The 15,922-nt window shown below is 41.1% G+C and overlaps 1 protein-coding gene across 1 annotated transcript in view; it reads right to left on the minus strand.

Moving 5' to 3' along the window:
- Window positions 1–15,922, minus strand: part of LOC122558738 (dynein axonemal heavy chain 5-like) — a 274,642-nt gene that overhangs the window by 175,576 nt on the left and 83,144 nt on the right. Inside the window, exons 21-25 of the mRNA XM_043707530.1 lie at window positions 14,237–14,424; window positions 13,740–13,830; window positions 11,315–11,442; window positions 6,504–6,705; window positions 2,703–2,938 (exon numbers count right to left, since the gene is read on the minus strand). Coding sequence (XP_043563465.1) covers window positions 2,703–2,938; window positions 6,504–6,705; window positions 11,315–11,442; window positions 13,740–13,830; window positions 14,237–14,424 — 845 coding nt within the window. The remainder of the gene's footprint in view (window positions 1–2,702; window positions 2,939–6,503; window positions 6,706–11,314; window positions 11,443–13,739; window positions 13,831–14,236; window positions 14,425–15,922) is intronic.

A 15,922-nucleotide genomic window follows, 5' to 3' on the forward strand; every position in this document is an offset into this window, starting at 1 on the left:
GACTCCCGGCCTCAGCGCGGACTCCTGGCCTCATCACAGACTCCCAGCCTCAGCGCGGACTCCCGGCCTCATCACAGACTCCCGGCCTCATCACAGACTCCCGGCCTCAGCGCGGACTCCTGGCCTCATCACAGACTCCCAGCCTCAGCGCGGACTCCCGGCCTCATCACAGACTCCCGGCCTCATCACAGACTCCCAGCCTCAGCGCGGACTCCCGGCCTCATCACAGACTCACAGCCTCAGCGCGGACTCCCGGCCTCATCACAGATTCCCGGCCTCAGCACAGACTCCCGGCCTCATCACAGAATCCCGGCCTCAGTGCGGACTCCTGGCCTCATCACAGACTCCCGGCCTCAGTGCAGACTCCTGGCCTCATCACAGACTCCCAGCCTCAGCGCGGACTCCCGGCCTCATCACAGACTCCCGGCCTCATCACAGACTCCCAGCCTCATCACAGACTCCCAGCCTCAGCGCGGACTCCCGGCCTCATCACACACTCCCGTCCTCAGCGCGGACTCCCGGCCTCATCGCAGACTCCCGGCCTCATCACAGACTCCCGGCCTCAGCGTGGACTCCCGGCCTCATCACAGACTCCCGGCCTCATCACAGATTCCCAGCCTCAGCGCGGACTCCTGGCCTCATCACAGACTCCATGCCTCAGTGTGGACTCCCGGCCTCATCACAGACTCCCAGCCTCAGGGCAGACTCCAGGCCTCATCGCAGACTCCAGGCCTCATCGCAGACTCCAGGCCTCATCACAGACTCACGGTCTCATCGTAGACTCCCGGCCTCATCGCAGACTTCTGGCCTCAGCGCAGACTCCCGGCCTCAGCGCAGACCCGGCCTCATCGCAGACTCCCGGCCTCATCGCAGACTCCCAGCCTCAGCGCGTACTCCAGGCCTCATCGCAGACTCCCGGCCTCAGCGCAGACTCCCGGCCTCAGCGCAGACTCCCGGCGTCAGTGCGGACTCCCAGCTTCAACACGGGCTCCTGGACTCAGAGCGGACTCCCAGCCTCAGCGCAGACTCCCGGCCTCAGCGCAGACTCCCAGCCTCAGTGCAGACTCCCAGCCTCAGTGCGGATTCCCGGCCTCAGTGCAAACTCCCAGCCCCAGCGCGTACTCCCGGCCTCAGCGCAGTCTCCCAGTCTCAGTGCAGACCCCCGGCCTCAGCACGGACTCCTGGCCTTAGCGCGGACTCTTGGCCTCTGCGCAGACTCCTGGCCTCAGTGCAGACTCCTGGCCTCAGTGCAGACTCCTGGCCTCATCGCAGACTCCCGGCCTCAGCGCAGACCCGGCCTCATCGCAGACTCCCAGCCTCAGCGCGTACTCCAGGCCTCATCGCAGACTCCTGGCCTCAGTGCAGACTCCCGGCGTCAGTGCGGACTCCCGGCCTCAGTGCAGACTCCCAGCTTCAACACTGGCTCTTGGACTCAGCGCGGACTCCCAGCCTCAGCGCAGACTCCTGGCCTCAGCGCAGACTCCCAGCCTCAGTGCGGACTCCCAGCCTCAGTGCAAACTCCCAGCCTCAGCGCGTACTCCCGGCCTCAGCACAGATTCCCAGTCTCAGTGCAGACCCCCGGCCTCAGCACGGACTCCTGGCCTTAGCGCGGACTTTTGGCCTCAGCGTGGTATCCTGGCCTCAGTGCAGACTCCCGGCCTCAGCGCAGACTCCTGACCTCAGTGCTGACTCCTGGCCTCAGCGCAGACTCCTGGCCTCAGTGCAGACTCCTGGCCTCAGTTCAGACTCCTGGCCTCAGAGCAGACTCCTGGCCTCAGCGCGGACTCCAGCCTCAGCACAGACCCCCGGCCCTAGCGCGGACTCCTGGCCTCAGCGCAGACTCTTGGCCTCAGCGCGGACTCCTGGACTCAACACAAACTCCCAGCCTCAGCGCAGACTCCTGGACTCAAGGTGAATCCAAGACTTTCTCCTGGCCTTGAGACCATCAAGATAAAGCTCAGCATGGTCTGGAGGTTAGGTACTGGCATGGACTGAGTTGGAAAGGCTGTTGTTCTGGACTTTTCATTTCTTTATTTTTATAATTGTTTCCTATGATTTTGTACTTTTATACCTAAGAGAGCACCAAGGTCTGTAATGCTGGACTTTTTATTTCTTTACTTTCTGATTTTCTTCCTAAGAATCTGTATCTAAGTACATTTGTACGTAAGATGGCACTGTATGGTGGCGACTTGTAAACTTTTCTCTGTACTCATGAGTACATTTGACAATAAAGCTAATTCTAATAGAGTTTGAAAATACAGTCTAATTCTGTCTTCATCAAAAGGAGGAAAGCCACAGAATGCAGAACACTTTCTAAACTTTCTTGACCAATATTAGCATAAAACAACTGAAGATCAAGCATAAATATGGGTAAACTATAAACAAAATTGCCCACAGTCCATTAGCACCTGCCTTAGAACAATCCCTGCTGTCAGAAATATGGGTAGATAAATGTTATGGACACTACAGTCACAAGGAACTGGTTCAAACTTGCAAATTTTCTTTCACATAAATACTCTCTCAGAACAACTCACTTTCATAGAGATTTCACCCAGCGAGTTAGGCCAGGGCATTTACTCCAGGGGGTGAAAAGTCTAGATGGCATTGAGAAGTTTGCAACCTTTTTGGATCATTACTTAAAACTACTGAGAAGAAATACGATTCTGATGAGCTCTTCAAACAAAGGTTGAATGTACACCTACCTCAATGGGTCCAATCTGTAAATCGATGTCAATCTGTTTCTCCCGGATATCTTTTAAAGAACCCGTGATAATTCTTATATCATCCATATCATTCACTGAGCAATTTAGCTTCTTTGAAGTCTCTTCTACAAAGCCCACTATATTATCCAGATTTGTTTTATATTTTTCATTGCAGTGATGAGAATATCCAATCATCCAGGCTCTACTTTCTTCAGCCAAGGCTAACTTCAAATCATCTGTTTAAGTAAATATACATACCAATAAAGTAACAAAATTTGATTATTACAGAATCTCTAAATACTTACAGCAGAGGGATCACCATATGCGATATGTCCACGGCCACAAGCAATGGATCGTCATGGTATTTCCAAAGACATGGCAGGGTTCAAACACCACAGAAAAGTCAATGAGATAGGTTTCTATAAATACTATGAATGGCAATGTGATCTTGTAGCCAATGTCCTATGGTGTTTAGCATGGTGTGTCAGACTGTATGCACTCTCCAGGTTAAGCAGTGTGAGACGAAAAGGGGATCATTGGACTAGGTCACAGAGGCATTATTATTGATTCACTTTAAAGTCATATGTTCTGTCATTATTTTTATAGGTAAAAATCACACAACGCCAGGTTATAGTCCAACAGGTTTATTTGGATGTACTAGCTTTCAGAGCACTGCTCTTTCGTCAGGTGGAGCAGGATTGTAAGACACACAATTTATGTGAAAAGATCTTTTGCTATAAATTCTGTGTCCTAATGATCCTGCTCCACTAGCTACCTGACAAAGGAGCAGCACTCTGAAAGCTAGTACTTCCTAATAAACCTGTTGGACTATAACCTGGCGTTGTGTGATTTTTAACTTTGTCCACCCAGTCCAACACTGGTATCTCCACATTATTTTTATACTTCTACGTTAAGCTTCTGGCAGCAAAATTGTATGTTCCCCAAGAACAGGTTTCAAACACATTGCTGAGTGGTTGCATGCCTTAGCCTGGTAGCTGTATGAAAAGCTTGCACCACATAAATCTAGCTTGAAATACTTTATGTCCACCTGCATCTTTTAAAGGGGAGACATATTATGTTACAGCCAGTGCTGGAAGCATCTGAGTGCTGAGCAATGTGAACATTGAATAATGCCACAATAGGACAGAGGGTATGCTTCAAAGCTCTTGGATGCAGAACTGAAGGAGATGTAGGAGATAATCAGGAGGAGAGAGACCCTGCATTCATAGGGGACCTGAAGATCATTAAGACAAATGATCTGAAGCCATTAGCAGCGAAGCTGTCACTAACAGTGTAGCCCCAAGGATCTGGACGCAGTGCCAAAAGAAGCTCAGTGTCCTCACTTGCTTAATCAATGTGAGTAAATTAAATTTCAAATAACATTGCAATGCACCATAAGCCTCACACATTGTTCAATTCACTGTCTTCTTACTTTGATCATCAATCAACAACCTTTGCTATCTAAGAATCATATCTCTCATTCATTGTTTTCCTCACACATGTAACACTGCTACAAACCTAAGACCCATTTCTCAGCTTGCACAGACTGTCAGCTATTGAACTCAGAAAGTCACTTCACACAGATCCCATCACACGAACCAACACACATGCCCTTTTCTGGCAGGGCAAAGTGGTGCACAATTGCAGCAGAACCTACTTTGATGGTAGAGTATTGGCTATAAACCTGTATTCCCATGGAGGTGGGCATCATCATTTGGAATGGTAGAAACAGAGCCATAACCAATGGAAACCATCAAAGATGATGGCATGCACCCATCAAATTTTACCTTTCACAATTTCCTAACAGCACAGAGGTGGAACGAGTGAAGAGTGTCAAGCTCCTAGGAGTGATCATCAACAACAAGCTTTGTTGGACTCTTCATGGGGATGCACTGGTTTCAAAGGCCCAACAATGTCTCTTCTTCCTCAGGCAGCTGAGGAAATTTGGCATGACGGTGAATACCCTTGTCAACTTTTATAGCTGCGCCATCGAGAGCATTCTGTCTGGATGTATCACTACCTGGTATGGCAACTGTACCATTCAAGATTGAAGACGGTTAAAGAGAGTGCTGAACTCAGCCCGGACAATCACAAAGGCCAATCTCCCATCTTTAGAATTCAGGGTTGCTGTCAAGGAAAGGCCGTCAGCATTCTCAAAGGTCTATCCCATCCTGGCACCCTTACAACCTCTACCACTGGGGAGAAGGTACAGAAGCCTGAACCCACGCACCAGCCAGTTTTGAAACAGTTTCTACCCTCCTGTTATTAGAATACTGAATGGACCGACAAACTCTTCAGCATTTGCCTGTGTTTTTGTTTTTGCCACTGTTTACCTATTATTTATTGATCTATGCTAATTAACTATGTGATCTGACTGCACTGCTCACATGACAAAGTTTTTCACTGTGCCTCGGTACACGTGATAATAAATTCAACTCAATTCAAACTCAATTCAATTCCTCCATATCATACCATTCAAACTTATAAGCTGTAAATTGTCTAAGCAGGAATGGAAAAGTTGGTGTCCCTACCAATGAATAGAAACTCTGGGCTCATGTCCAGCTACAAAATTTGATGGCCAAGCAGGTTCTTCATAATGTTGCCAAACAAATTGAGTTGCAACATGCAAATGTTTCAACACACACCCAGGACACTGATTAAGAGTGCAAGTGGTTCCTGGTCAGCTATAAGTCAGAAAGAATATTGGATCCTCACCTAACACTTTCTACAATATATAAATAAAAAGTGCCAAAGCAACTTGGACTCCACACATAAACAGTAACACACAGATGGTCTAAGCATGTACTTTTTAAAATTCCTTCCCAACCCCTCAGCACAACCCAATCCTTGTTCTCTTCTTTTTATCAGATATCCAAGAACTCCGAAATGGCCAGGCACAAGTAGGAAGTAGAAGAGGAAGAAAAGATTGATAATGTTGTAACACTGTCACTCAATTACACAGATGCAGCCACAAGATCCAAAATTGATATTGCACCTAATTTAGAGCATACTTTAGGATCTGCAGGTAGTGAGTCACTGGTTGTGAAGTAATTGTGATGGTCATGAGATAGCGATATGTCTTATTATGGAACAATTACATCAGTCATGTGTAAGATCTAAGCAGGGAAGCAGAATTATCTATACAAGAGAGATGCACTTGCCAAAATTTGCAGATGCAGATTTTGAAACTGTACTAAAAGCATTCAATATATACTTGAACCCAAAATGGAATCTCGTAATCAAGTGAGCATCATTCAGTCAGAGTTCTCAAAGGCCCGGGGGATTCATTGAATCATTCTTACAGACCTGTATAGGTTAGCCATTGTTGTGGTTATGGTACTTCACAAGTTAAACCTACGCACAGCCACATCCTGCTGTCATACCAAGACCACATCAAATTTTCATTTTTTACGCAAATTGGATGAGTCAATACTTAAACAAGTCATTTGATGTGCTAAGTATGCTGCAAAATCAGGCCATAATCCATGGAAATACTGAGGAGTTCAGATGAACCCACTTGGTCCAATCCTACTCCTATTTCTTGTGACACCTTCATAGTAAATGTTTAAAAAAAGTGTAGGCATTATTATTCTTGTACAGACCAAATCAACACCAAGCTAAACATCAATTTAATTGTCATACTTCGAGTGACTTCAAATAAAATTGCAATTTGAACAAATGTTGGATATTTAAATATGTTCTTAAGATATTAATAATTTTATCTAATTTTTTAAAAATCTCCTTTAATTTCTTTTCCCCCAAACATCACAGAATATAATCTCATAATCTTGAAGCAAATACCTGAACACAATGCAAGAGCACCCAGATACATCACCCGAGGTTCAGCTTGAATTTGGATTTGCAGGTTGTGATAGAACTTGACTTGGAATTCAAACGCAGACAATGAAGGGGAACCTTCTATAAACTTTGCAAGAGTGTTTTCACGGTCTTCTCTCCAGAGGTGACTGTACTTGTTGAACGTTTCGAGAATTTCTTGTAAACCCTAGGATGGGAACAATAAAATCAAAATATTGAGAATCTAAGTGCATTGAAAGGTTGAGAAAATTACAATGATTTTACTATTTTTGTACAATCATTCAATGATACAGCACAGGAGAAGGCGAAACATATCTGCTTATTCTGGCCTTTTGAAAGACTTATTCAATAAGTTGCATTCCACTATCTTTCCCTATAGTGCTCTAAATGTTTCCTTTACACATTTTTATGTAATTTCCTTATCAATGTCATCTCTGAATCTGCTTATAACACCCTTTCAGGCAGTGCATTCCAGAAAATATGAGCTTACAGCCTAAATGTATTCCTCCTCACTTCACCACCTTAGCCAAATACTTTGACTATGTTCATATTGGTAACTGACCCTCTGCAACTGGGTGTAAGCAGTTGCTTACATGTGTAAGCAGTTTTTTATACAATCAAAACTCTTCATGATTTTGAACATTTATATCAAGTCTCCTCTGATTATTCTCTACTACATTAAAAAAAAACAACGTCTGGGATAGAAATGCAATCTGTACTAACATGTCTTGTCACATTCATGTGATCTTTACAATGAGACACTGACAAGAGGATTTCCACTTTGCAGCCAGTTTCAATTAAGTTAAAAATCACACAACACCAGGTTATAGCCCAACAGGTTTAATTGGAAGCACTAGCTTTAGGAGCGACGCTCCTTCATCAGGTTATTGTCCTCCGAAAGCTAATGCTTCCAATTAAACCTGTTGGACTATAACCTGGTGTTGTGTGATTTTTAACCTGGTGTTGTGTGATTTTTAACTTTGTACACCCCAGTCCAACACCGGCATCTCCGAATCAGTTTCAATGAAATCACACTAAGGGACAGACAGTTTTAATGAGAGTGCAAAAGATGGTGTTAGAAGTGCAGCTGAGATAGTGTTGAAGAGCAATTAGAAAAAAAATATAGCTGTCAATAGACAAATAAAGGAATATTCAGAGCTGTGATGCAGATATAACAATTGAAAAATAACAAAGAAACAAGCCACAGCCGAAACACTGAATAAAACACAATTGCTTTCTCTCCCTCTCTCTCAGCATCAGCCGAAATGAAAGATGACGTGATGTAGAACTGGTGGCATTTCCAAGTGTGACGGCAAAATTATGAAATTTTGTTGGATCTACTCAAACTAAAACACTCTTAACACTGGTGGGAAAAGACTTTTTCAAAATGCACATCACCCTAAATCTATCAGAAAAACAGAAAAACAAGCAGACTTTGAAGACATGTTTTATTCTCAAGTTAATGCCTTTTATTCATACTAACCTCTTTATCTTTTACATCACTAATATCAAAACTTGATCAACATCTATTTTAAATATACTCAAAGACTGAGCATCCATGGTCCTCTGGGGTATAGAAATCCAAAGATTCATTACCATCAGGGTAAAATATATTCTCCCTATCTCAGTCCTAAGTGAAATTCCCCTTATTTTTAAATTGCATTCCCCAATTTTTAGATTTCCCCAATCAGGAGTAACATCTTCCCAGCATCTCCTTAAGCACTTTCTTAATTTCAATGAGGTTACCTCTCAGTCTTCAAAATTGACTAGAATACAAGCCAGTTTGCTCAATCTCTCTTCATAAGACTGTCCTGCTGTCCTGGGAAAAAATATGGTGAAACTTTATTGCACTTCTTCTGTGGCAACAATATCGTTCCTTAGGTAAGGAGATCAAAACTGCGCAGTGTATTCCAGGTGTAGTTAATCAAGCTCCTATACAGTAAGACTTCGCTATTCCTGTGCTCAATTCTTTTTGTGATAAAGTCTTCCATTAGCCTTCTTAGCGATAAGAGATTATGCGCTGTGTGGGAAAAGCATTGCTCACATTACAAATAATTTTGCACACAGGTGTATGGCTAGAAGAATGCACAAAATGTAGGTCTTGTAGAGAGAGTTCAGAGAGATTTGATCTTTGGAAAGATACCAGCTGAACATTCTGATGAATCACTCTACATGATTCAACAGGTTGGTTCAGTCAGGTTGATGAATGATGACTTTTAGAAGAACAACAGTCTCATAAAAAGTATCAGATGAACACTGGTGCATCATGGCAATATCATGATCTTCACAGTCCTGTGCGAAGTAGCCTAACATAGCAATCTAAAAATGAAAACCTCAGAAGTAAGGTCAGGCAATATGATGGCACCATACTTGTGTTGAGAAGATAGATTACTCTAAGAGCCCAATGTAATGACAGGGGCAAAGTTATGGAGTTTGACATCATTGATGGCAAACAAAAGCTACTGACATCAGCCAGAAAATGTCTGGAGCTTAGACTAGTAACCCTCAAAATGCCAAAAGAAATTTGCAATGTTACAGCATTCTAAATTATTAGGCATGGTACAAATTCTACAGGAGTACAATAATGTTACATTAATTTACAACAGTGTTACACTTTAACAGGGTTAGGGTATCTTCCTGCAGAAGATCACCTTAAAGTAGGTAAGAGTTTAGGACCAATTAGATGTCTGCTAAGGAAATTTAGAGCTGCTCTCAGAGCTAGCCTGAAAGACAAAATTGAAGAGCCAGGAAAGAAAGCTGTCAAGGAAGTGACAACTGCTACAGCATGGATTACAAGCAAAATGTTTGTAGTGAAACAACCTGAAAAGCTGGGTGTATGCATTGTCCCCAAGGATGTAAACAAAGCTTTGAAGAGACTCGGGCCACCCCATGCCAACCATCAAAGGAATTTTACTACAACTTGCAAAGACAAAACTCTTCACCACCCAACATGTGAAGGAGGGTTGCTGACAAGTGAAGGTGAATGAAAGCATCAATATCCTCATTAAATCCTGGTTTGTCTTCAGGAGACACAGATCTTCACACTTACAGAAATGAACTGACAGCCCAAGATTGCGTATTGTACAAAGGAAGTTGAGTCAACACACAAAGGTGTTGAGAGGGCAGAAACTGAATTGCAGCATACAAGACAACAAGAAATAAAATCAAGTCTGAGGAAGGCAAGAGATCTGTTCTACTGATCAAACATGACCAACAAAACCAACAAGTGCACCAGCCAGTGCAGTGTCAGTAATAAGTACCAAGTTAAGCAGGTTGGAGAACTGCAAATGACATATTACATCCTAGACAGACCATGGATGAAGATGTAAGTAGACCTCTTCATTCTCACAGGAATTGACTACCTTGTCAGCAAAGACTACAGGAAATTTTGACTACTTGAAATGGACCAGATGACTGCAATGACTACTGATGAGATTGCCAAATGCCTGAAAGCACATTTTAGCCATTACGCTATTCTGAATTCAACTGCTTAAAAGGTTTGGGATATTCAACATTATACATCATTCCACACTACCCTTAGGCAATAGGAAAGGCTGAAGTGGCCGTGAACATCATCAAAGAAGACATAAAGAAATCAAGCAAGTCTAGCCTGGATTTACACAAAGCAATCCTTGAATGGAAAAACAAAAACACTGAAGTATAGAGAGTAGTTTAGTACAAAGATTTGCATCACGTCACACCCAAAAACTCCTCCAATGACAAAGAAGCAGAATCCAGGTGAGCATGAGTAACAAAATCATGGTGAAGGACTTGTAAACCTTTTCTAAATAGCTTCCAATGTATGAAACTCCTTCTGTTAATATGGTAACCACTACTGTGCACAGTAATCCAGATGTCATCTCACCAATTTCAGATGTCCAGCCATGTAATAGTTTGTTGTCTATATAATTCTGTTAAATCTCATTTACATCCTCTCTGAGATATCTTCTTAAATCTGGTAACGTCAATTCTACAGAATACCTAACTGGTGTTTTATGAATGCTCAGTCTAACACTTCCTTTGCAGCCTGTGCTTCCAGTTATAAAGCTAAGGATCCCATGTGAATATTTCAATGCCTACTCAACTTATCCTGTCACTGCCAAAGTCTTTTACATGCATATCCATCAGATTCCTGCAATACCTTTAAAAGTATACTGTTAGCACTGTCTCTCCTTATTCTTCCAATCAAAACAAAACACTTCTGTGTTTAACTTTAATCAACTTGTATCTGCTGATTTCAACAATCTCCATTCAAACCTAAACATATCGAGCAAATGAGCGGAGGGGTGACCTTATAGAGATTTATAAAATCATGAGGGGCACGGATAGGGTAAATAGACAAGATCTTACCCCTGGGGTGTGGAGTCCAGAACTAGAGGGCATAACTTTATGGTGAGAGGGGAAAGATTTAAAAGGGACCTAAGGGGCAACATTTTCAATTGAAGGGTGGTGTGTGTATGGAATGACCTGCCAGAGGAAGTGGTAGAGGCTGGTACAATTACAACATTTAAAAGGCATCTGGATGGGTACATGAATAGGAAGGGTTTAGAGGGATATGGGCCACATGCTGGCAAATAGGACTAAATTAAGTTAGGACATCTGGTCAGCATGGATGAGTTGGACTGAAGGATCTGTTTCCATGCTGTACATCTCTACGACTATAAATATTCATACCATGGCCCTCTCCTATTGTCCTATCAGGTGGTTTCCCATTCAATATAAGCAATGTTTCAACTAGCACAATTAGATACAATGGCATTTAAACAAATGATCATCACTCACGGCAATTGTTTTACCTTTCTAAATGAATTGACAGATGATGAAATGAGAGAAACTAGCTTAATTATGTCCTTGTTTTCAGAAATTATCTTGTAGTAATTGTTAGGTTGAGTGTAGGCCAAAATCAAATCTGGCACAGTATCATCTGCAAATGAGGAAAGACATTACATTTTATTTGTATCTTTTCAACAATGAACATTATAGTCTCTTATATCACTCATGAAATACAAACAAACATCTAAAACAATTTACTTTGATGTGCAATCACTATTGCTATGTACACACAGCGATATCTCGCTACAGCACTGAGCTAAAATAATCTGGAATTTTGGATAATCTGGAATTTTCATGTTTCCCCAGAGTTGGGAAAAGGACAGGGATCACCGAAACTTCATTTTTCTCAGAAGTTTAAATTTCCTGTATAAAACTGGGTAATATAATCTTATCACAGGCAGAACGAGGTTCAGGTTAGGAATCAGTCATAATCCTACTTGCGCATCCTTTGGCATCAGGGTTAGCATTCACAAAAATAGGTGACCTCTGTTTACCTGTATTTTCAACAGGTCGAGGATGGGGGGAGGATTTGAAAGGCTTTGGAAAACCTGCCTTGTTTCAAAGCTTGGGATCCTTGGAGACAGCCTGCCGAGTAGTGAGGAACATTCTGATAAGTTAGTGTTAAAACATGACAACATCAAGTATCATAAATTAGATGTGTTGTTATTGCAGTGAGTGATCATATGGCTCTGTCATGCAGAACTAAGTTGACCATTGTATTGACTAACATTGTACATTAGAGTACTTTTCCCATTTGGAATGATGCCATCATGCATTTAAAATCAAAGAAAACTGTAAGGGGAATTCTAATGACATGAGCTGAATTAACCTGTATGTCCAACATGTTTTAGATTTGTAAATTAAATGGTCTGCAGTTTTCACTTAGAGAAAATAAAAGCCACCTTCTCCTGCACTAAATTGATTGATAGGTCATCTGGCCTAACTTCGAAAAATCTGGCCTGTTGTCAGATTCACAGGTTCCATTCTCTACAGTTGCAAGAGTTTGCTTTTACAATTAAGCCCATTATGAATACTTGGCTGTAAAATCATACATCTCAACCAAAGGTTGTGTACACAGTTTGTATGGAATGATTAAAGGATGAAAGAATTAAAGGATGGCGGTTGGTTAGCCCAGTTGGCTGTCAATTTGTTTTGGGGTGCAGAATGATGCCAACAGTATGGGTCAATTCCTGGCTGAGATTACAATGAAGGCCCTGTCTCCTCAACCTCACTTGAGACATGGTGATCCCCAGGTTAAACTCCCCCCAAGGCACCTCTGTGGAATGAGAAAGCAGCCATATGGTTCTGAGAGACTATGGTGACTTTACTTTTATTGAAGGGTTATCTGTATTTCATTTCATTAATAAATAGGTGCTCGTTTGTTTATACAACTAGTGGCCATTTAAGGGGTTTGTTTTACAGGTCTGCATTTTTTTCACTATGAATCATGTTCTTAAGTGACAACTCTATTGGTTTGCTGGGCATGTACGTTTTCATATCCACCTGAAAGATTTTCATTGCTAGGATGTGCCTCTTCACCTCTGGCCACAGTGAATATTGGATCAGCAGTTGAGGAGGATACATGGGAGACATGGCCAATATGAGGGCGCATGGAGGAGACATTGGGGGTTTTAAAGGGCACAACTCCAAAAACTAAGCAGGCTGTTTCTAGGTCAGATAAGTTTGAGCAGAGGCAGAACAACGCAAGCACAGCCAAACCAATCATAGGAGGCAAATTGTTTATTTGAACAATGTAATGAAGTTTATGCGTTTATTTAAACAGTCATTCGGTTTTTCACTCACATCATCTTCATGCTGAGAAGCTCTAGCAGTTAGAAAGAGGGGAAAAGGGATGAAGTCACAATCAGTTTACAATCCAATTATTTTTCTTAGTTACAAATCTGGCTTCAGATCCCAGGTGATACTGTGACTTTACAATAAGATCAAACTTTGAGATAGGTTCTCATCATGTTCCGTATGTATGAGTCTGATGGGTGGATGTTAGAAAACCAGGCACAAGCTCTCTATGACTTCTATCCACTCATTTTAAACATAGGAAATTCTGGCTTAGTTTATTCAGAATTTTACAATGTGTTTCTGTCCACCCAATGGGAAGGAAAATTCAGTGTCCTGCTCTCGGTGAAAATTTAAAGTCTGATGATTTTTTTTGACAAAAATTAGGAATTTTTACCTATGGTTCTTTAGAATCCACTTCCAAAGTGAAATCATGGTGTCATATACAAGTTGGAGCTGGTACTTGAATTGATATATATTGTGAGGAACCTAAGAAGGAGAGATTTCCCAACCTGATGCCTTCAGCCAGCAAGTTATTTGCTGCAGTTTTTGTGTTCTGATACAATATATTTACCTGCTTCCATTAGTAATTACCTGCAAGGTTTCCTTCATATTTATCAATGGAGGAGTCATCCTGTGTATCATTTCTTTGTAATTCAGCTATTTTCTGGTCATTCGACTTTTTCTGTTAATAAAATGATATATTTATTTCAATCCCTCTAAATAATTGTCAGCTGATACAGTTCTTTCATTTTTATCAGTGTATTTCTTTAGGTAGATTTCATGGCGCATCCTGATCTATATTTCACCCTTATTACACACTAAAAGTTGAGGCTTATTTGAGGCTACTAATTAGCTCACTTTATAATTAGGTGAGTAGTTCATGTATACTGGCATTTACACCAGCAAATCTCCACAAATTTCAATTCGTATAAATTTTCACTTCAGCACTTCAAATATGTTCCAACATTATTCCCTAAAATGTATGAATAAATATTTAATTACAAATAGCTTGAAAAAATTCCACAATTTAAAAATAAATCCAACCTCACCACAGATTAGCCAAGAGTTAAAATGTCCACAATACATACTGTTGTCATCCTTCTCTTGCTCCACATGGATAGTCCTTTGGAAACATTGATAATACTGTCACACACTCTATTCAAAATATACTGGATTTCTTCCAGTGTAGGACGGAGCATAATATCAGGTATGGCAAGGCAAATGTCAACTTGGAGAACTGAACTGAAGTCTTGTTTCTGATAATCTGAATCAGGATCTAAGACGAGAGAATTTGTCAAAATAGAATCCCACGTATTTGCTATGATTGTAACCCTAGATTTGCTCGAGTTTATTTTCTGTAATAATCAGAGCAATACAAGGAAACAGAGTCCAAAAAATCAGATAAAATGTTCACTACATTTCCACTGTTGCTAATATTCAAGGCCCACAATATTATCCCAATCATTACAATTCTTAAGGACTCACACATTAGCATTTTGAATACATCTTATACAATCAAATAATCATAAACTGATTTTTATGAATGTGGTGGAACCTGTTTTCCTTTATGGTAGAACACAAGCATGATTTTAATAATGAACTCAGCAGAAAAGGTGACTTTCTTTTAAAATATATTATGGTAATATAATTTATGATTCATTTCTTCTGGTATATAACTCTTTTAACTTTCAGAATTAAAATTTATGAGCAGAAAATGAGATAAATGTAACTGAAGCACTTTAAAGTCCACCACATTCAAAAGATTGAAGTTATGTTCCTCTAAGAGGTTAATAGATTAAAAAGGTAAAGAAATTAAAATGCCTAAAACAAATGATAATTCAGAAGAATATCCATGGGGACAGCGAGGACTGCAGATGCTGGAGATCAAAGTCAAGAGTATGGTGCTGGAAAAGCACAGCAGGTCAGGCAGCATCTGAGGAGCAGGAGAATCCACGTTTCGGGCACAAGCCCTTCATCAACATATCCATGTTGGTATGACTGTGATGGGAGAAATGCACTGATAATCAAGGCTCACTACTCTACAGTTGTAACATTCGTGCAAATGTTGATTAAATTAGCAAAATGGTCAATTCTTTTCTTTCCTAATGCCACTCAAAATAAATTTACTGCTTTGGAATAAATAGAGAGTTGCCCAGTTACTAAGTGTAAAATGGTCTACTGTTTCTATAAACATTACAGAAATTGAGATAGGTTAAAATGTATAACAAAAATATGGATTGTTCCGCTCTATTAGTCTTTTCCAGAAAACTTCCTTTTTGGAGTCATACTCAGCAGAAATTAAGGATAGGTCTTTGCATTTTGGGTGGGGCTTCAACATTGAAGTCAAACAGAGATCCTGACTCCGCTGCTTGTTGGGAACGGCCAGCTCCCATTAATTTTGCCTGGATTGACAATTAGTAGTTAGCAGATGCAGTACAAGCACCAAATTAATTTGGCAGATGGATTTTCAAAGCTGGGAAGGTCACTTGGAGGCCCTACATCTTATTTTTTATATAGATATTTTTATTAGAAATTTAACATTTTTACAAGTTTACAAAAATAAACAAAACTCTCAAATATAAACATTGATATACAATTAAATCAAATATACAATAGCCAAAATTTAACAAGAGAAAAAAAATACCGAAAAAGAAAAAAAAACAAAAACTCAACTATCTACTAATCTAACCTACAACTAACCAGAGTGTATATTTAAGTCTCTTACATGCTCGGAATGTGTTAACATCAGATGTAATAAAACCCGTATTCATGCG

This window comes from Chiloscyllium plagiosum, chromosome 17, assembly GCF_004010195.1.
Source record: "Chiloscyllium plagiosum isolate BGI_BamShark_2017 chromosome 17, ASM401019v2, whole genome shotgun sequence".
NCBI classification, from domain to species: Eukaryota; Metazoa; Chordata; class Chondrichthyes; order Orectolobiformes; family Hemiscylliidae; genus Chiloscyllium; species Chiloscyllium plagiosum.